The sequence below is a fragment of the Sciurus carolinensis genome, chromosome 10 (genome assembly GCF_902686445.1).
Source record: "Sciurus carolinensis chromosome 10, mSciCar1.2, whole genome shotgun sequence".
Taxonomy (NCBI): domain Eukaryota; kingdom Metazoa; phylum Chordata; class Mammalia; order Rodentia; family Sciuridae; genus Sciurus; species Sciurus carolinensis.
In genome coordinates this window covers 109,481,465-109,501,917 of record NC_062222.1, presented here as the reverse complement: position 1 = coordinate 109,501,917, position 20,453 = coordinate 109,481,465, and the positions used below count along the sequence as shown (strand labels likewise).

The 20,453-nt window shown below is 38.6% G+C and overlaps 2 protein-coding genes across 4 annotated transcripts; both read right to left on the bottom strand.

Moving 5' to 3' along the window:
• Positions 1–636: 636 nt before the first annotated feature.
• On the bottom strand, positions 637–19,234 carry Tlr10 (toll like receptor 10). Of its 3 annotated transcripts, XM_047565938.1 has the most exons (6): positions 19,163–19,234; positions 13,537–13,713; positions 7,312–7,377; positions 7,031–7,082; positions 4,571–4,656; positions 637–3,723 (listed from the first exon to the last, which is right to left on the bottom strand). In XM_047565938.1, exon 6 carries the CDS (start codon positions 3,659–3,661, stop codon positions 1,226–1,228), a length of 2,436 nt encoding a protein of 811 aa, XP_047421894.1. In that variant the 5' UTR covers positions 3,662–3,723; positions 4,571–4,656; positions 7,031–7,082; positions 7,312–7,377; positions 13,537–13,713; positions 19,163–19,234; the 3' UTR covers positions 637–1,225. The 3 variants fall into 3 exon arrangements, with proteins under 3 accessions (XP_047421894.1, XP_047421896.1, XP_047421897.1); XM_047565940.1 differs by lacking the exon at positions 7,031–7,082; XM_047565941.1 differs by lacking the exons at positions 7,031–7,082; positions 7,312–7,377; positions 13,537–13,713; positions 19,163–19,234 and having other exon boundaries at positions 4,571–5,430.
• On the bottom strand, positions 13,957–19,232 carry LOC124994299 (disks large-associated protein 5-like). The gene is given in 3 exon segments (XM_047566046.1): positions 13,957–14,744; positions 14,747–16,232; positions 19,163–19,232. Coding segments are annotated over 3 exon segments (2,136 nt in total). The 3' UTR covers positions 13,957–14,164.
• Positions 19,235–20,453: the final 1,219 nt, after the last annotated feature.

Sequence of the window (20,453 nt, the reverse complement as noted above, 5' to 3'; positions counted from 1 at the left end):
CTAACCAACCCAGGCTCATTCCTTAAGCATTTAGCAGGCACCTTTTCTGAAAAAGAATCGTGCAAACTGCTGCTGAAAAATGAAAACTTTCAAGAGTTATGTAATCAGTTGACTGATAGAAATGTGTCCAAGTGTTAAAGAGAAGGAAGGAGCACCATGCTTACTGGAAGGATGGAGGAAGTTTTCCGGGAAAGGCTGACTTTTGTATTGTGTCTTGGAGGAAATGCAAGATTTCCTGAACCAGCCATTCCAGGCAGGCATGATGCCAGATATAGGGTCTGGGGCACGAAGAAGGCTGACTGTCTGAGAAAAAGGGCAAATGACTCAAAAGAGCTCAATGATCGAGCCCTAGGATGCAGGGAATAAGAGGAGATTGGTGTCAGATCTTAAACGTGCATGACATTTCCCCGTTACATGTGGGTAAACTACAAAAATTTTTCCAACCAAAGAATTGACATGTTTGTTTCTGAAATACAATTTTGCAGAATTGAGGAGAACTTTTTTCTTCTTGTGACCTGTGAGACAAGAAGAATCAATAAAAAAAAAAAAAAATGAGCAAGATGTGTAGGCTTTAAAAAAATCTTTATTTTTTTAACTTACAAAAGAAACATAGATTCATTCTAAGCAATTCAAACATTACAGATATATACAACATAGAAATCCCTGTAATTCAATCTTCCAGACCCAAACCACTATTACTATAGCAGCATGCTGATATAGATTATTTTAGACCTTTATTTCAATGTATAAACTAACATATTAATATAATTTTCTCCATACCATAATGGTTATTTAATATCCTATTACATGGGTATACTACAATTTATTGAATCAATCCTTATTTTGTGAATATTTGGGAAGTTTTTCAATTTTTCATGGTTATAAACAATGCTGCGATAAACACCTTTTTACATAAAACATTGTAAACTTGTACAGGTTTCAGAGAATATATTTTTAACTTTATTTATTTATTTACTTATTTATTTTTATGTGGTGCTGAGAATCGAACCCAGTGCCTCACATGTGCCAGGTGAGCCCTCTACCACTGAGCCACAACCCCAGCCCCCAGAGAATATATTTTTTAAAAAATCTTTCCAGGAATTGACATGAAGAGAATAATCATTTTTCATCTTAGTAGATATCAACAAATTGCCATCATAAGGATTATATTCATTTATATCCCAACAGGGGATATGGTCCCCAGTTTCTCTGGGGAGGTGGGGTTTTATAAGCAATCTGTTCTTATCAGAGAAACTGCAGAACCTCGGGACTCTTCATTCAGTTCTGTGAATGTCTGTAGTTCACATACTTCTCCAGTGTCTGATAAATTAACATTAATAGCAGCTCGAAGATTTGCCCAAAAAAGCCCACATTTACACCTATCCTTGGGCCATTCTAAGTATGCTTTCTTTTCCATGAGAGCTTTCAGCTCGTGGAACCTGGTGGGAATGCAGTACAATGGAATGGGTTCCAGTAAGATAAGAAGGATGCGATCAGATCTTTCATGGAGGAGATTGTGGTGGGCAAAGTAGAGCTCATAATGGCACCACTCACTCTGGACAAAGTTGGGGGACAAAACAAAGATGGACTTATAGCTTTTCTCAACGCAGCTTACAATATTTTCAGCAATGCTCTTTCCAGGGTCAAAGTTTCTCTCATGAAGACAAATCGAAACAGAACCATCTTCTTTCTCTAGATTGGGGATCAATTCATTCTTCACCCAGAGAGAATCATGTTCACTGTATGAAATAAACGCATGGAAATGGACGCTTCTCTTAAGTTGTTCTTGCGCTGTCCTCCTAACCCTGTGCCAGGTTTGTGCCCATTGACCTAGCATCCTGAGGTACCAGGGCAGATCCAAGCGAAGGCAGCAGAAGGCCACCGTCACCACCAGAACTAGCATGATGGCTACAATGGTGACAACCAACAGAGCTGTGTTGCAAGACAATTCAGAAAGATCAACATCTTTTAACAGAGTCCCTTTTAGATCCAAAGGGTATTCACAGACGTATGACTCTGACCATCCAACCATCATGCCTGCTGAATATTTTTCAAGCTGAATGAAATCTCTTAATTCACAAGTACACTGGAATGGATTTCTTCCTGCATTTAGAATCTTAACTTCCTGGCAGCTATGAAAAAAATCCAGGGATGGGCTTAGAATGAAGTTCATTTCAATGTTCAGAACTGAGAGTCTGCTGAAATGACTGCACCCAGGGAGATCGGTCAGAAAATTAAATGCAATATTTAGCTCTCGTAAAGCCTTCAGGTGAATAATTTCTGTAGGGACACTTTGAATCTTGTTATTATTCAGGTCAAGTATTTGAATCCTTCTGGGCAAACACCTGAAAACAGAATCAGCAAATTTATTGAATGATAAGTTCATGGTGATCAACGTTTCTGGCCAAAAGCAATTTTCATCATTTTTATGTTGTAATAGATTTTGGCTCAGGTCCAAGTGCATCAAAGGTGTGCTGTTAGCAAAGCAACTCGCTAAGGAAAGTGTCTCCAGTTTATTGCCCTTCAGAATGAGAGTTTGCAAATAAGGCAATTTGCTAGGTTTTTTAAACAGGTCATCTGTTAAGATATTATTGGCGAAATTTAAATATTGGAAACTTACAGGATAATTAGGGAAAAGCATGTGTGGCATTTGTGCATCTGATATTGTCAGGTTTTCTATATCCATTTTGGTAAAAAGCAAGTACATTCTATCCTGTGGAATATAAAAAATTCTGAAATGCACATCCTCCAATCTTATAGCTCTCATTACAGTGTTTGAGTAGTCAAATGAATTATGGTCAAGATAAACGTTCCCTCCAAAAGTTATATTTTGGACTTGGAAGTATTCCACTGATGTGTGCCAAACAAATTGGAAGATAAGGAGGAAGTCATCCCAGAGTAAATCAACTTTATTAAATAACAGTGTAGATGTCTTGGCATTCTTTAAAACAAGAGTTTGTTGAGTTTTATAACTTATAAATTGGCTTTTTCCATCTATATTTGTCATTTCTAATATTTTTGAAGTTTTGATTCCATCATGCAAAAGAACCCAGAAATTTGTGTTTCTTGGCAAAATGATGTGAAGTTTTGTTGTGTTTAAGATGGGCAGGCTGCCTTCTTCATAATAAGAGAGAGTTCTCAAACCTAAGAAGACAGTATTGAGATGCAAATGAGCAATTTTCTGGAAATCTGATTTTTGTATTTTTGCTGCACTCAAACCCAGAACTTCCAAGTGTGACATGTTGCCAGTCTCTTCACAAATAGGCATGGTGTCAAAGTCATTAAAAGAAAGATCTAAATGTCTGAGGCCTGCCAGTGAATACCAAGTTACAACCTTCAGTCTATTATAAGACAAATCTAAATATCTTAACTCCTGGTTCAGTTCAAAGATCTTGATATCCAGCTGTTGGATTCTGTTATGGCATAAAATCAAAACTTTCAGTTTGGAGAGGGAATGAAAATCTGAACTCTGAACTTGAAAAAGGAGGTTATAGGATAAATCCAGTGTGGTTGTGGTTGGGGTCAAGTCTGTGGGAACCTTTCTCAGAGACATGCTGGAGTAGTTACTAGTTAATTCCTTTTCTTCTGGCAGCTTTGGGGCTGAGTCCTCTATTGACATAACAATAGTACAAAATACATAAAAGTTTCTGATGAGTTTCATTATGTTTCCAAGTACTTTATCCCTGGTTTCAGCATATGAATGATGAAGATGAGTTTTGAATTCTAGAGAGATAGCACAGAACAATGTTTTTTTTTTTTAAACTGGTTTGTTAAATCCTATAGGAATTTTTTTAAATGCAATTATTTTTAATTTGTTTTATTGGTGCATTAAAGTTCTACATAATGATGGGATTCATTGTTACATATTTGGACTCCCACACAATATAACAACATAATTCATCCAGTGTCACTTGCCAGCACTTCCTCACTCCCTCCCCTCCACCCAGCCCTGGTCCCTTTCCTCTATTCTACTGATTTCCCTTTGATTTTCATGAGATCTCTCCCCCGAAACACCCCCAACCTTTCTTTTCCTTTTCCTCTCTAGCTTCCACACGTGAGAAAAAACACACGATTGTTGACCTTCTGAGTTTGGTTTATTTCACTTAATGTTCCCAAGTTTGATCCATTTCCTGCAAATAGCATAATTTCATTTTTCTAGGACTTCTTTTTTTAATGTCAGTGTCTGACTGTATTTACCAAGAGATTGGAATAAAGTCCCAACCTATATTGGGTCTTTGACTTGAACTCAAGAGTCTTGGCTAATAGATCTGCAAGGCAGTCACGGCATGTGCCATGTCCCCACATGATCTGGATATTCATAGACAGTACGGTAGGGGAGAGAAGCACCTCCCTCCCACTCCGCTGAGGAACACCCTGGTCAGGTCAGACTCCACATCCTCCCCACATCCCCTTTTGACAGCCTAAAGACTTTAAGAAGATTGAAAGTAATTTGTTTTATTGTTAAATATTGTGGACCCTAGAATTATTATCTTGTTATTGCTCCTCAAATTTTATATTTGTGGATATAAAGAGTCCCTGGAGATAATATCTGTCTTTAAAAAACACTTACCCCCAACCTAGAAAGTCCAAAACAGAAACAAACAGGATTCCTGTCCTTATGCCTCTTCGGGTTGGTGGCAAAAGCAATCTGGATCACTGTCAAATAATAGCAATAATGGTTTTAAAAAAACAGTTTACATTTCAATGTGTTGAGGCATATCCCACATGTTTCACCTACATCCTAAGTGTGTTATGTCATTTATTAATCACATACTCAGTGAGCGAAGCATTATTACCCCGACTTTACAGTCAAGGATGGAAGATTGAGAGGACTTCGAGAGGAGTTAGGCTTCAAGTTGTCTCTCTGACACAGAACAGAGGTGGTTGGAGAAATAAGATTTTCATGAGATTCATTATTCCAGATATTAATTAATTACCTATTCTGACAGAAACTTTTCTAGACATTGAGGAATTGTCTAGAAATGGACAAAACAGATGAATTTCTTTTTATTCACAGCTTACATTCTATTGAGTGAGTTTAAAAAGAGTTTGAGAACAAAATAACATATGAATATGTTGGGTGGTGATAAGGACTCAAAAGAAAAATAATTCAGACAAGGAAAACAGAGAGTGTGTGACCTGTGGGCGTGGGCATGGTGGACTATCTAAGTTGACAGAATGAAAACGTAAGGTTATGTAGAATACTCCAGTCATGGTAGAAATGAGGTGTCCCCAAAACTCATGAGTGAGACAATGAAAGAAAGCTTAGCGGGGAAATGATTGGGTTATGAGAGCCTTAACCTAATCAGTGCATTATTCCTCTGATAGGTATGAACTGAGTGGTCACCTAGGCAGGTAGGGTATGGCTGGAGGAGGTGGGTCATTGGGGCGCAACTTTCGGGTGTATATTTTGTTCCTGGTCTATAGTGTCTCTCTCTGCTTCCTGGTGCCATGCTCTGAGCTGCTTTCCTTAACTTATTTTAAGTTTCCAGGTCTGAATGGCCCTAGAAAAATGCGGCAGAATCTGGTCCGTTGCTTTAGCTGGAATCCTCTGGGTTGAGATATCAGAGAGTTTCCATTTCTTACCCACTTCCTCCCCCTACCCAATGCCACAACTTTATGTGGAACTGAAATGAGAGCAGAACTCTTTTTGAACTTCTCTTAATATAAGAAAATAAAAAGGTCCAACTTCTCAGGCAGTACACATGTGTTATGGCTTTTCATTTAAACATTTTAAAAAGTAGAACATAAACTTTTTTGGGGGGGTGGTTTAAACCTGGGCCTTACACATACTAAGAACACACTTTACTACTGAGCTAACCCCCAGCCTCAGCATAAACTTTTGATGCATTCAGTAAATGTCATATTTCTATGACTATTATTATAACTATTACTACTATGTTGAAAAGGTGAAAAACAGTGAATGACTTTCTTTAATAACTTATGACTTACAAGTCTAAATCCAAAAGCACCATGAAATGATAACTGGTGGTTTTCCAAAGAATTTAGACTTAGTCATCTAATTTCTCTTTATACAGTGATCCAGAGAAATGAACAAAGACTTAAAAATCCTCTGAATATTGAGTGATTTTTGCAACACAAGAGAATGATCTTTTTTGACTGTTTCCCGTGTGTCTGATATGAAGTTACATGTTTTCCCTATATTATCTTATTCAGTCTACTCAACAACCCAACAATCTAGTGACTATTATTATCCCATTTTACAGATGTAGGAGCTAAAATCCAGAAGTTAGGGGATGGGGTTGTGGCTCAGTGGTAGAGCGCTTGCCTAGCATGTGTGAAGCACTGGGTTCAATTCTCAGCACAGCATATAAATAAATAAAATAAAGGTCCATCCACAACTAAAAAAATATTTAAAAATAAAACCCAGAAGTTAGGTAACTTTCCCAAGGTGACCCAGTGAATAAGCAGTAGAGAAGGGATTTGAACCTAGATCTGTCTGGTCCCTTCTGGATAGCAATTAAACCCAAACCGAAAGCATCTCAGACCCTGAAGTGCAGTAGCTTAGAATGTGATAATGGAGATGGTCTCCTTTGACCTGGCTGTGGTGGCCTCCTCCTCTCTTCCAACTCTGGTGCTGCTCTCCGAAGTGGTATGAAGCTACAGGATATTCTGTTGGGTGTTAACAAAGTTTGAGAGGCTTTGTCTATGTGTAAATATATGTTAAAGATCATTATAACTTCACAAGAATTGAAAGAAATCTCAAAATGCACACATCCCTAATGGACTTCTCAGCAAAGGCAGTCTGTAAGAAAGCTCTTCTAAGACTGAAATGCCTACATGCTATAAACCAAACTCTCCAGCAGCCACACCGCCATCTTTGCTGAGGAAAACTGAGCAAGAGCAGCATTGTTCAAGATCCATCAGATCTGCTTTTTGAAAAGCAACACAAATGCCAAACTTTTGAGCCAGGTAAAGGAGCGACAGATATGCTTTAAATAGCCAAAGATCTCATCCTGCAGATATTGCCAACATGTATTATAGGCAAATAAAGATAGAGGAAACTCACGACAATTCCCGAGGCCATGGACTCCAGATAGAAGGTGCTGACCAGGTTTAATCTGCAGTGAAGAAACCCCAAACCCTCAAGCAACTGCAAGATAATTCCTCAAAATAATAGTCCTGGTCACCAATCACAGATCTTTAGGCAAAGTAGTAAATATCAAAAAATCTCAGTAAGTCTATCGTCCTCCCACCTATATTAACTTAAATTATCTCTTCAAAAAAGATCCATAAACGCCTTATTTCTTTTTCATGAGTGTCATAAAAAACAGAGCTAACGGTCCTTACCCAGGGCTTGCACGTCTCAGCAGAGCTGCAGGTGTGTGGATGATTCACTCACAGGAGCAGAGCTGGCTGCAGGAGCAGATAGGAAAAAGTCAAGTTTAAGTCCCTTTCCCCCTCTACTGCATCTTAGTGGCATTGCAAGTTACATAAATTTATTAGCATCGTAAAAGCACATTTTTTACTGTGGTAAACTACACATAACACAGAACCATCTTAAAGCCATTTTTAAGTGTGCAGTTGAGTGGCATTAAGTTCATCCACAAGACTGTGCATCCATCACTGCTCTCCTCTCCAGAACCTGCTCATCATCCCCAGTCGAAACTCCATGCCTCCAAGTAGCAGCTTCCCAGGCTCCCTGCCCTCAGCCCCGGTACACCAGCAAAGATGAAAATCTCCAAACGGATTTGTCCACGGGAGGAATGACCACTTTTTTAAAAATTGGTTCTTCGTAGTTTTACATAACATTGGGATTCATTTTGACATTATTATAAAAGCATGAAATTTAATTTGTTCAGATTCAGTCTCCATTTTTTAAATGATCATAATAAATTTATGTAAGTAAAAAATTGGGGTAAGTATAGGTTCTTAAAATAAGAGTTTTTTCAATAGAATTATGATTTTTAAATTTAAAATGTAATGCATATGTTTCTACAATAAATTACCATATACAACAGCAACAAAAACAAACCAATAAAACCAGTCTTGCTCACCTAAACAAGAGGTGCTCTCTTGCCCACCTAAACATAAACATGACTATGTTATAGGAACACATGGAAACAGGCCACAGATGCAAAAACAACAGGAATATTAGAGAGGGTCTTTCCAGCTTGTTGAAAGAACTAAACTCCACATTTTGTTGTTTCAGAAATTCTCAAATATGATCAGCACACTTGCACTGTATATTTTCCTCTCAAGGAAAAATAATCACTTAGGGTTCAGGTTGTCTAAAGGCATGTTCTTCCTCTGCCTGGAGATCAACATGTTTGAATACTTTATACCATGAGTAAATGGAGAGGTTCTCAATGCTTATTGTGTAACTTATTTACCCAAACCAGGTGAGCCAAGTTTGGATAAATCTGCCCTTCCTCACCGGAGTTTGCACTTAATTCCTAAGTACAGGAAGCTCTCCATATGAGATGCTGGCTCAGCCTCACCACCAACCACATAGGACACCTGCAGGAATCCCATCTGACAGATGGGGAGATTGGTTGAGTGAGAACAAGAAACTTGCCCAAGATCATCATCCAGTAAAAGACAACCAAGATTCAAAATTTGAATCTGTCTGGTTCCAAAGTCCACAATTTTTTCCCAACTCCAGGATCCCAAGAGTTGATGCAGTAGTCCTTCTGCCTTCACCTAGGATTTCTGAAACTTTTAAATCCTTGGTCACAGTCAACAACCAAGAGTAGTATGCTCAGAACCATATATGCTGATCACTTTGAGATGTGATGTTTTATTCCTTTAAAATATGCCCCCCACACACACACTCAAGCTCACACAAACACACCCATGTACACACTTCTCCTCTTGTGACTTCCTCTGTTTACAGCCTTCGGCCTGATACATTTGTGCTTTGGTATGTAAGTTGTAGTGAGTCGAGGGCCTGGGGTTACCTCAAGTGGCTGGAGGTTTCTTTTAATGGTACTCTAGGTGGTAAAGAAGCACATCATGGAGCACCCAGACCTTGTGGAGCCTGAACAGTGGTTTCTTGGACCTCACACAAGGGCCCCTGGTGCTCAGGCCATCTCTGCCCTCCCAAGTGGGCACGGGCTGGTCTCTGCTCTAGCTATGACTTCACTTCTCCCTAACACTTCCTCCTTCTGTCTCTCTTTCGATTCCCAGCTTCTCTTCATTGCTTATTTGTTTCTCTTTCCTTTCACAGCCTTTTCTCAGGGCTGAGTCAGAGTTGAGGCTCATCCTGAAGATTCTTCCCCCAAGGTGAGAAATCTAACTGGATCTTTGTCCCCCCATCCAAAATGAAGCATCTCTATCAGGCAGAGGACTCACAGGCCACCTGATAGTTTTGTGGTCCACTCTGTGTCTTGTCTTTGCCATGGCCTACGGTCCTGATCTAGGCAGGTAGGAAAATCACATGAACCAGGGCTGTTCTCCAGGAGGAAGAAAGGGCCTGGGGAGTTTTCTTCCAAAGACACTGCTGGCTGGCTCAAGATCTAGCATGGTACCTCTATTTTTAATTTCAGGTACCAGTAAGTGAAAATAGTGACACAAGTTACTTCTGAATCATATTTATGAAAAATAAGTAAAATATAACACATTTTTCACATGGTTAGGAAAGTCAAATAGCTTATCATTCATTTACTCTACCTGGTAAGTATAAGGTAGGGAGAAATTTTTAGTTCAAATAAATTAAAAAGTTCCTAGATATGTAGTGGGAACCTGACTAAAACTTTGCAGATTGTTAAATACTTTATTATCAACAACGAGAGCAGCACTCCCCACGAGAATACAAAAATAATGCAAGCCATATAAGTAACTTGGAATTTTCTAGTAACGACATTGAAAAAAGACAAAGAGACAGGCAAGGTGGCACACACCTGTAATTCCAGTGACTTGGGAGGCTGGAGCAGGAGAATCACAAGTTGTAGGCCAGCCTGGGCAACTTAGCAAGACCCTGTCTCAGAATAAAAACTAAAAAGGACTGGGATTGTAACTCAGTGGTAGACTGCCTCTGCATTCATTTCCCAGTATCACTAATTTTTTAATCCACCATATTAAAACATTAATTTACCAAGTACACAATATAAAAAATTATTAACATGATATTTTACATTTTTCACCATGTCTTTGAAAAGTGGTGTGTTTTCCACTCACAGCTTATTTTCAATTCAGGCTTGCCATATTTCAAGACTTCAATAGCCATACACGGTAAGTGATTGTCATAGTGAGCATGTAGGACTAGAGCCTTAAGTTAATAAATGACCATCTTACAATTAGTCAACAAAGTGGAACTCCAATTCACCGATTTTCCTCCATGATGCTGAATACACACATTTCTCATTTCCCCTGTGAGTTATGTTCTGACTCCAGCCTTTGGGCCCTTTCTCAACCAACTCTGCTCATTCTGTAAATGATCTCAGTGGAGAGACACCTGCCGCTGTAGAGTCAATGGCACATTACTGCTCATGGCTCCCAACTCCACCCCTTTAGTGACCTCACACTGGTTCCTTGAAACTGGCCATGGTGGGCGTATTTACACCATGAAACTAACAGTATGAATCAGCTATACAACACTCAAAATTCGCTGGGACTTGTGTCCTCAGAAGTCATTCCAAATGCTTTAAGGTCAAGAAAATAAACAATATGTACTGAAGTAGGATGGGGGACAGAAGAGGGAGGATATACAAACATTGCAGAAAAATTAATGGGAAAAGAGAAAAAAATGGAAGGGAAAGGCAGAAAGAAAAGAGGCTCCAAAGAAGAAAGCAAAAAGATAGAAGAAAGAACAGGGACCAAGAGAAGTGGAGACCATCAGGATGGAAGGCCTAGAACAGGAAGGAAATGGAGACAGAAGAACAGAAAATAAATGCACAGGCTGAACAGGAGAGCAGAGAGGGAAGAGTGGAGTGGAAAAGGGTGAGGGCTGGACTTCTCATCCCCCCAAGGGTAGTTATTCTTACAACCTCTTTAATGAGTTTCTTAGTGTTGATCTTAGGCAGAGTTAGCTCAGTCATGTGATCAACATCCTATCGGACCACGTCATCATGAGGATTTCCCCTGGATTTCCTTGTTTGCCTCAAAGCCACATACCTTTATTTTGACTATATCTGAAAAAATTATCCACTGAATCATGCCAAGATATTTTCTAGTACATTCAGTGCTCTGCGAGAGCCAGCTCATTCCAGTTCATGAGAGCCCATTTTTAATTTTCAATAACTTTGTGAGTCGGTTGTTAAAAACAACCATTATTAAAAATTAAATTTACTTGCATTTAAATATTCCATATTAAAAGTAATGGTAGTGAATACTCAGAACTCATCACTTTCTAATTATTTTTCTATGTACTTGCTATTTTCTTGAGGCTACCATCTATTGGATCAGTCTGGTGGAAGCACTATGCACATGGTAAGTTCATGCACGTCTCTTTCCAACTCCACCTTCTGTGATGTCACAGTTACACCTTGAAATTGGCTATGGTGGGAGTATTTATATGAGAACTTTTTTAAAAAATAAAGAATCTATTATTAGATATTTACCAGCACACCACTGTACCTGGTATCACTGATATCTGATTTTTTTTTAAAGCAGAAGGAAAAAATATGAAAGCATTTCTTATAACTTAATGACTCACTTTTTTAAGAGTGGTATTTCAGCAGGGACTTACATTTATATTATCTCTTACTTTTGATTAAATTGTTTCTCAGTGTTTATATTATTATGATCTGTGTAGATACTGAGGCGTGGTTAAAAGCTACATTACACACTAGGACGACAGTCCATGATTACACTTCTTGGTTTTCCTCTGTTAATAAATGCCTTCCATTTCATTTTGTTCATTTGCTCCACATTCATAAATTGTTCTCAAGTCAAAGTTCTAATATAACCAAATCTATCAAATAAATGATCACCTCCCTCAAATGACCTTCTGTCATCTCCTTCTAGTAGATACTGGTTGTGTCTAGGACAGCTGCACAGCTGATATCGTGCCCCTCTTTCCTGTGTTACAGCTTCTACTCTCTGGAAGGCATCCCACCTTCCTTCTTGGTTTCTGTCTGTTACAGTGGGACACATCCTCTAGTATTTCCCTAGCAAAGAATGCACTGTGATTAACTTGGAGGGGGATCTTAAATGTCATGCCTCACATTTGGTTAATCAAGTTCTAAGCTGCAAATAATTTCCTCATACAAATTGAAGATATATATGTTTATATACATGCAAACATATAGGATGTTTATATAGAGAGAAAAGATGTTTATATATATAAATATGTATAGAATGTTTATACCTATAGGAAGGATATATGTATCTACATACAGAGAGACAAATTTAAAGAGATAAATATATATAAAGAGAAATTTATCTGATATTCACTACCAGTTTACTTCCTGATTTCTTATTTCCCTATGTTTAATTTGCCTATTTGTTCATTTCCTTGCTTGATTTAACATAAGAGTTAGTTCCAGTTTTTAAGCAGTTCCTCTTTTCTGATTTTATTTCTTTTCAGAAATCCCAGGACAATTTAGATTGAACTTGATCAACAGTTCAGTTCCAGTTCTATAATGGGTGGTTTAAGATAATGAGGATAAGAGTAATGATGATAATAACGACAATAATAGTAATAAAACTAGTATTGTTGTGGTAACTATCACTTACAGAGCTTTCGCTTTGTGTCTGGTGCTGTTCTATGGACTTACCATGTCTTAACCTATTTAATCTTCTTATCAATACAAGACAGGTACTGTTATTATCATCTCCATTTTACATGCAGGATAATAAAGCCTCTGTATTTCAGTACCCAAGGTCACTAGAAGGACGTGGAACAGCCAGGGTTCAGGCTGTGGGGGTCTGTCTCTGGGAGGCTCTTCCTGATCACCATGTCAGTTTAGAGTGAGCGGCAGCCTGACTGCACACATTGTGCCACACATGGTAAGACATCACTGGTTTCTTACAACCACCATTTGAAAGAGAAACGGTTATTACACCTATTTTTCGAATGAAGGAAAAGAAACGGAAAGGTTTGAGTATTAATCCAAGGACAGAGGGTTACAGAGAAGTCAAGCCAAGATTTAATACCAGAATGCCTGCTCACGGAGTCCAGATTTATAACTTTCTTCTTAGCACCGTCCCACCTCTGGTGGAGACCGAATTTTGATTTTTATTTGTTGATTATAAATTTTCCAAGTACAGAAATATTTAAAAACAAAACAAACACCAACCATGGCATGCAGTGCTGATGTTTTTGTATATTTTTCTCTAGCCTTTGTTTTATGCATGTTTTAGCGCAGTTAATACCACAGCATATGTATGGTTTTTCCAAGTACAGAAATATTTAAAAACAAAACAAACACCAACCATGTATGGTTTTATAACCTGAGCTTTTCATTCATACTGCAATATAAGCATTATAAAAAGGGGAAACTTTGAACATGTAGATAGGTAGAGGGAATGTGGTGTGAAGAGACGGAGGAAGAAAATTGCCAAATACAAGTTAAAGAGAGAATGGGAGGTCTTTCCCTCCCTCCTCTCAAAAGGGGCCGGCCCCACCCATACCTTGATTTTGGATGTCCAGTCCCCAGATCAATGAAAAAAATAAATGTTTAAATGTTGTTTAGGCCATCCTTTGTGGTACTTTGCTATAGTAGTCCCTGAAATCTAAGCACAACTGCTTGTGAGCAGTTGAAACTTGATTGTGAAATCTTGAAGTTCAAAACAGGAAGTACAATCATCCTAGAGAAAACAGGAAAATCCAGTTATGACAATAATTGCGACTTCATTACAGAGTTTTTGTACTTTTAGCATACATTTCATGGTTTGAATGTGCTTACCACTAGTATGTTTCATAGAAATTTAAATGACATTTCCTATATCCCTATGTTCTAACTCCATAGCTTGATTTGAAACAATTTTAACCATATGATTTTTTTTTTTTTTTTTTTTTTTTTACAAGACAAAACATACCTTTTATTCTATGTGGTTAATATACAAAACATCCCCACTTCCCCTGAGAAATAGTATATCCAAAATACACTTAGATGAATACTGAATATTAAAACATTATGTGACAATGTATAAGTGGATAGAATAGAGGTGAACACAAATACATCTCCAAACATCCAATTGTCTAAGAATATTTCACAGCATTGATAATATGAAGAAAATGTTTGGATTTATTTTTAATTCAAAATTCTTCTGGTTGCTCTCCACTGAGGGGCCTTAGAGGTGAAAAGGTAATCAGATTACCACCAAAGGAGATATGTCTGGCATGTTCTTGATGTCTCCTCTCCACCTGATTACTGAAGTTTAGGCTTGGCGAATCAAGAAGGTGGCATTCAGTAATGACACTTTTATTATCAAGTAGTACTAACTGAGAAGGTTTAGCTTCTTCTTGTAAGATGTTATTTTGTGATAGTACATTTTTTTCAGGGCTAGTCATCAAAACATCTTGTGAGGTAACTGAAGAATTTAGTTCCATTCTTTCCACAATGTCTGCAATTTCTTCCTTTTTGTTAGTTCCATATTCGCCATGGTTCATTTCAATTAAACCTTGTAATCCAGGACACTGAGCATCATCTATTATGCTATTCCTGCTTTCAGAAATATTTGAAAACAAAATTTTCTTATCAACACATTCACTTTTGGTGCTGTGAGGATCAGGATTCTCTGGTGGTAGCGTTTGTCTTAGAAGGTCCTCATGAGCCTTGCTCTCAGATATGGGTTTGCTGATGGACTTGGGTGTTCCACGTCTTTGAGAAAGACGGTCAGAGGAGAGTACCGAATGACTCTTTTATTTGTATTGTTATTGTTTTGCCATCCAGACTCCTCCAGTTTGGTCAGATTGTTGAATTTTCGGTTTACATCTTCTACCTGAAAATTAACCATATCCCAAAATCCATCCAGATCTGCACAGGTAGTCTTCAGTTCACCTCGTTTATATTCACAATCATTCACCAGTTCTTCGAACTGTTTGAATCTTTCCTTAATAAGGAGTCTTGTTTGACCAACTGCTGTGCGAATAAGATCTTTAGCATCATCTGGAATGTCCAATTCAAGCTTCCTGTCCCACTCAAGGCAGTATGAAGTCAATTTCTCAGTTTCTGACTGTAGGATATTTCTGAAATATGGCACATCATGTGTTGGCTGAGACATCTGACCTTCATTTAATTCAAACGCTGGAACGTCTTTTATTGAAAGGTCACTTGAACTTTTAGTAGTAGCTTCATTTTGATTTAAGCTATGTTCTTGATTCAAAACTGTTAGAGAACCTAAAGGACACAGTAATTTACTTGAATCTTGCTGTACTGTCTTGGTAGAGTAAGTTTTACATTTTGGGGTCAAGATTTCTTTTGTTGCTTCTTGAGTCTTACCACCCTCCGGTTTTAAAGGGTTCCAGGTATAACTGGGTGTCAAGAAAGCATTGGCACTTGTGGGAGTCATGACTGTTACTTGATAGGTCTTCAAACCATCCAGTGGATGAAACATAAAATCATTAGGTGCAAAGGAATTCTTTCCTTTGTTTTTTTCGGAACTTTTCTTAGGTAAATTTTCCATTTTTGATAAGATTCCATCTGGATCCATTCCATTTGTTGCACTGGTTTGTGAATTCAAAGTATTTTCTTCATTATCAAGTTTAAAAGAAACAACCTTGTCAGGTTTTGTTTCTATCTTTTTCACAGGTCTTCCTTTATTTGGTGCTTTTCTTTCAGGTTCATTATCATTAGTGGCTCTTGTGACTGGCTTTCTTGTAGTGTTAGTTGAGACTGTTCTGACAATCTGGGTTGCTGCTTGAGTAGTAGATCGGGTTATTCTCACTGATGTGGGTGCAATAGGCCGAATAACTGTTTTCTCTTTGTCCAATACCTTCTTTTCTGAAGTCTGTCTTTGACCAGGTCGAATTGCTCGAACATCAATCCCATTCTCAATCTTAGTTTGTTCAATTTGTTCCTTGGCCTTTGATCTTGTAATCCGTGCAGAAGATGGAATAGCCTTTTTTGGCTCAGTTTTCATAGCATTTGGATTTGATAAAAGAAAGCAAGGTGCATCAGGTCTATAAAGACCCATTTTAAATATTCCTCGTTTAGTTTTCTCTCTCTGTTCTTTTAATTTTTGAAGTTGCTTTTCTTCTTTGTATTTTTGGAGCATTTGCTTTCGTTGTTCACTTAGAACAGTTTTTGCTGACTCCAACAATGGCAAGTCCTTCGCAGCAATGCTCCTTTCCCACACTCGTGTCCAGTCCTTGGCAGCTCTGGCTGCGGCAGGATGGCCCCTGGGGGACGGATGCTATTATTTCAATTTTAAATTAACTTGTTAGACAGTCTTCTAAAGACCCACAGTATTAAATGTCATTCACTTTATATCTGTATGCCATATTTGCTTTCTTGGGTTTTTTTACTCCCCTTTTTACTCATTCCTCTAGTCTCCATGGTTTTCTTTTTTAATTTTATTTTTTGGCAGTACTGGGGATTGAACACAGGGTCTTTCTTGCACATAGGCAAGTGCTTCATCACTAAGCTACATCCCAGGGTTTTTATTTATTTTGAGACAAAGCCTTGATACGTTGCTTCAAACGTGTGACCTTCCTGCCTTGGCCTCCTGAGTAGCTGAGATTATGGTACACGACCACATCAGCTCCTCCATGTTCTTCTATAAACTGGAAATTATATCTAAGGGTTTGATTAGACTCCAGTTCAAATGTTGGGGCAAGATTATGCCCTGGATGGTGCTGAGATTCTGTCTTGAACCATTCCAATATGGCTTCCATTGCCTGAACTTCATTTTACCAAAACTACTGAAGATCATCAGTGCTCTCCAACAATGAGAAGTTTAAATTCTCACTGCTGATATTCCTTGAGCTAATAAGCAATACTGACAGTTTGTCAGTCTTGCCTCCTTGATAGGCACTTTTTCACTTGCTTTGTAGTGTATTATTCTTTTGGTCATTTCTAACTTCATATGGGGCTGCCCCTCAGTTCTTTGCTTGTTTCCCCTCATGTCCTTGCCCGCTAAATGTTGAAGTGCTCACCCCTTTTCTCTCCTTTTTCCACTCAGAACTCTGGATAATCACACTAAGTTTTACAATTTCAAATACCATATAAAAGTCAGTAACTCCTAAATTTATATCTCTCATTCAGACTTTCTCCCCAACTCATCTTGGGTATCTAATTATCTTTTCATCATCTCCTCTTACATGTCTAATAAGCATCACAATTTAACACGGCTAAAATTGAACTTTTTTTTTTTTTGGCAGTGCTGGGGATTGAACCCAGGGCCTTGTGCTTGTGAGGCAAGCACTTTACCAACTGAGCTATCTCCCCCAGCCCGAACTTTTAATTTTAATAGCACCAAGGAAAAAACAAATTACCACACTCTAAAAACTATTCCTCAGTATTTTGTAATTTTGCAAATAGCCATTCCACTTTTCACTTATTCTCAGACAAAAAATGTTTGGTTCTTTCGAAGCTTTTCCATATCATTCAATGCCCCTGTTTTCATTTCCTCTCAGCTCCTAAGGGATGTTCTTCTTTTCTTTCTCTCCCAGACTACCAGTCCATTTCCTCTGAACTTCAAACGGCATTGGCTTGGTACTGGCCTTTTCTGGAATAAGCTCTTGCGATGTCTCATCTAATTCAACAAGATGTCTACCTTCCAAGGTTGGAATATTGACATCTTTCAAACCAAAGTGTCTATTTCGTTGGTATTCCTTATGTCTGTTTTCTTTCTGAGACAGTGATTTCCTATGAGCAATTTTGGTTCTAATCATTTCAGTACTTAAATCCTTTCTGTGATGACTGGCAAAACGTGACGAAACACCTTCTACTGCGAAACTTCTACCAAACTAAAAGTAGAGGCGTCCTCCGGATCTGGACGACCTCGGTCGCTTCCGAAGCAGGAACGCCAAAAGCCGAATCTCCATATGATTTTTTTTTAACCATATGATTTTTTAAAAATTATTTTGGGGATTATATGAAAACAGTTATCCAATGGATTTTTAAATTTTTTCTCTTTAGATATACATGATAGTAGAGTATATTTTGACATATTATACATACATGGAGTATAATTTATTCTAGTTAAGATCCCATTCTTGTAGTTGTACATGATGTGGAGTTTCACTGGTGGTATATTCATATATGAGCATAGGAAAGTCATGTCTGATTCATTCCACTGTCTCTCCTATTCCCATTCCCCACTCCTTCCCTTCATTCCCCTTTGTCTAATCCAGTGAACTTTTATTCTTCCCACCCCTGCCCTTATTATGTGTTAGCATCTGCATATCAGAAAGAACATTCTGCCTTTAGTTTTTTAGACTTGACTTATTTCACTTAGCATGATAGTCTCAATATAGCTTTCCACATTTACATTCTACTGTCATTTTTCATAAACTTCATGACCTACTTAAACTGGGACACCATTCTCAGCCTAGGCCTGGGTATGCCTGCCTTTGCTCTCGGTCTCTCTCTACTTAGAATGGTATTTCCATTGCACATGATCACACACTGAAAATTCCAAAGTTTGGGCTAGTTTGTGATTTAGTGGTAGAGCACTTGCCTAGCATACAGGAGGCACTGGGTTCAATCCCCAACACCACATTAAAAATAAATAAATAAATAAATAAATAAAGGTACAACTAAAAATAATTTTTAAAAAAATTTTTCAAAGTTATACTCTTCCTCCAAGACCCAATAGAAAAACCACCATTTTTAAGAAGATTCATTTCAGTCAAGATAGAAAATCTCCAAACTTCCGTTGCTTATTCTTGTTTCATTATTATTTATTTTAGTTACTTGGATACATGTAGGGTCCTCTGATTCACTGTAAGTTCCTTGGGAAAAGAAATGAAGAGTATATGTATAAATTATTCAGGTATCCTCCCATCTCCTCTCATAAAAGGGGAGACTGAGACAAGAACTTTGTGCACAGGTTGTTTGTTTGGAGAAATGATGTCAGGGCTCAAGAGCAAGGGGACTGAGAAGGATAAAATAAAGAAAGGAAAACCAACCCAAAGTGAATTATACAGCTGGTCTTCCTGTGGGTAAGTGTAACTCAATGCTGTTGGGACTGCTGGAGAAATAGTATAGACTATGTCCCATTTTTTTTACCCAAGAATGGAGGAATGTTTTCTAGTGGCTCCCACCCTGTGGCAGTCAAGGATGGCCTTCAGATGATGTCTTCCACTTACAGGTTTGTGGATGTGTCAGAATGGCTGAACGAGATTCCATGGCCATCTCTCCTGTAGCTGTATAAGTCATGGGGCATGAAGAGAGAGATTGGTGTAGTTATGACAAGATGCTCTCAGGTTACACTTACCCCGAGTTGGCTGATGGATTGAAAAGGTAGAAAAGAAAATACATGATAAATATGAAAAACTACACGGCATAGCCCATTCCTTGCACTACTCCATCAGTTAATGCTATACTTATAGTTCCCTGCAGATAGGTGTGGAGAGCGGGGATGTGAATCATGGTCTGACCGCCTGTGCCTGCGTTTGTGCTGGGAATTTCCTGTGTGAAGGTGCAGGTCAAGACGGTCCAGTTGCTATGGTGATGCCCACCTGAGGAAACTCCGGGCAAAGATGCAGAGTTGTATAAGTCCAGACCTTGAGCTCAGGCACCAGCTCCTGGGGATAGAGAATTCTGAGCATAACAAGATAACCCTATTTTCTCCCCAGACCCACATCCTTCTGATTGCCTGCTTTGCTGAAACTTTCCCACAAATAACCTATGGGTAAAACTTAAATAATAAATGTGTTGAGCTTGTTCTGGGTCAAACTCCATCAGTTTGGCTACCCACCTGGTCCCAGCTTTTTCTCTATGTCTGTCTTTTCTTGAGGGGAGGGCAGGTAACTGTGATACCGCCGTTTACTGGTGACGGTTCTGCTTCCTCAGGTATTGAATATAACATCAGAGAAGCACGCCAAGGCAAGCATATCAAGCAGGTTTTATTTAAAGGTAATAATACATGGACCCCGGGAGAAGGGGTCCATGGCTGATGTTCTAGAATCCCAAGAAGTGAGCGCACCCTACATCTTTTATAGGTTAAGGTCTCTTTGCTCTCCAGTTCTCTCCCCCATTATCTCTCCTTCCTGCCTCCATGACTAGGCCCGGTTTTGCAGGTGAGATGCCAAAAGAGAGAAGTGGATGGACAGGGGGAGGGCCAAAGTGATTCAGCCAGGTAAGGGCCCAGGGGCATTAGTTAGCAGCTCCTTGCCTGTAGTCCCTGACAAGGGAAGGTAAATTTGGTAATCAATGGGTTCCAGAGATCCTTGACAATCCATTCTCTCAGGGGTAGTCTCCAACTTCCAGAGGCAGATGGCTTTCATAGCCTCCATTCCTTGATTTGACCTGATCCCCTATTTCTATACTAACTGCCTGTCCCCAATTCTGGCTTCAACTAGGGATTGAACTCAGGGGCACTCAACCACTGAACCACATCCCCACCCTATTTTGTATTTTATTGTTAAAATACAAAAG

Bases quoted from the DNA above. Each gene is read 5' to 3' on its own strand.
- Tlr10 (XM_047565938.1), bottom strand. From the start codon at position 3,661: ATGAAACTCATCAGAAACTTTTATGTATTTTGTACTATTGTTATGTCA.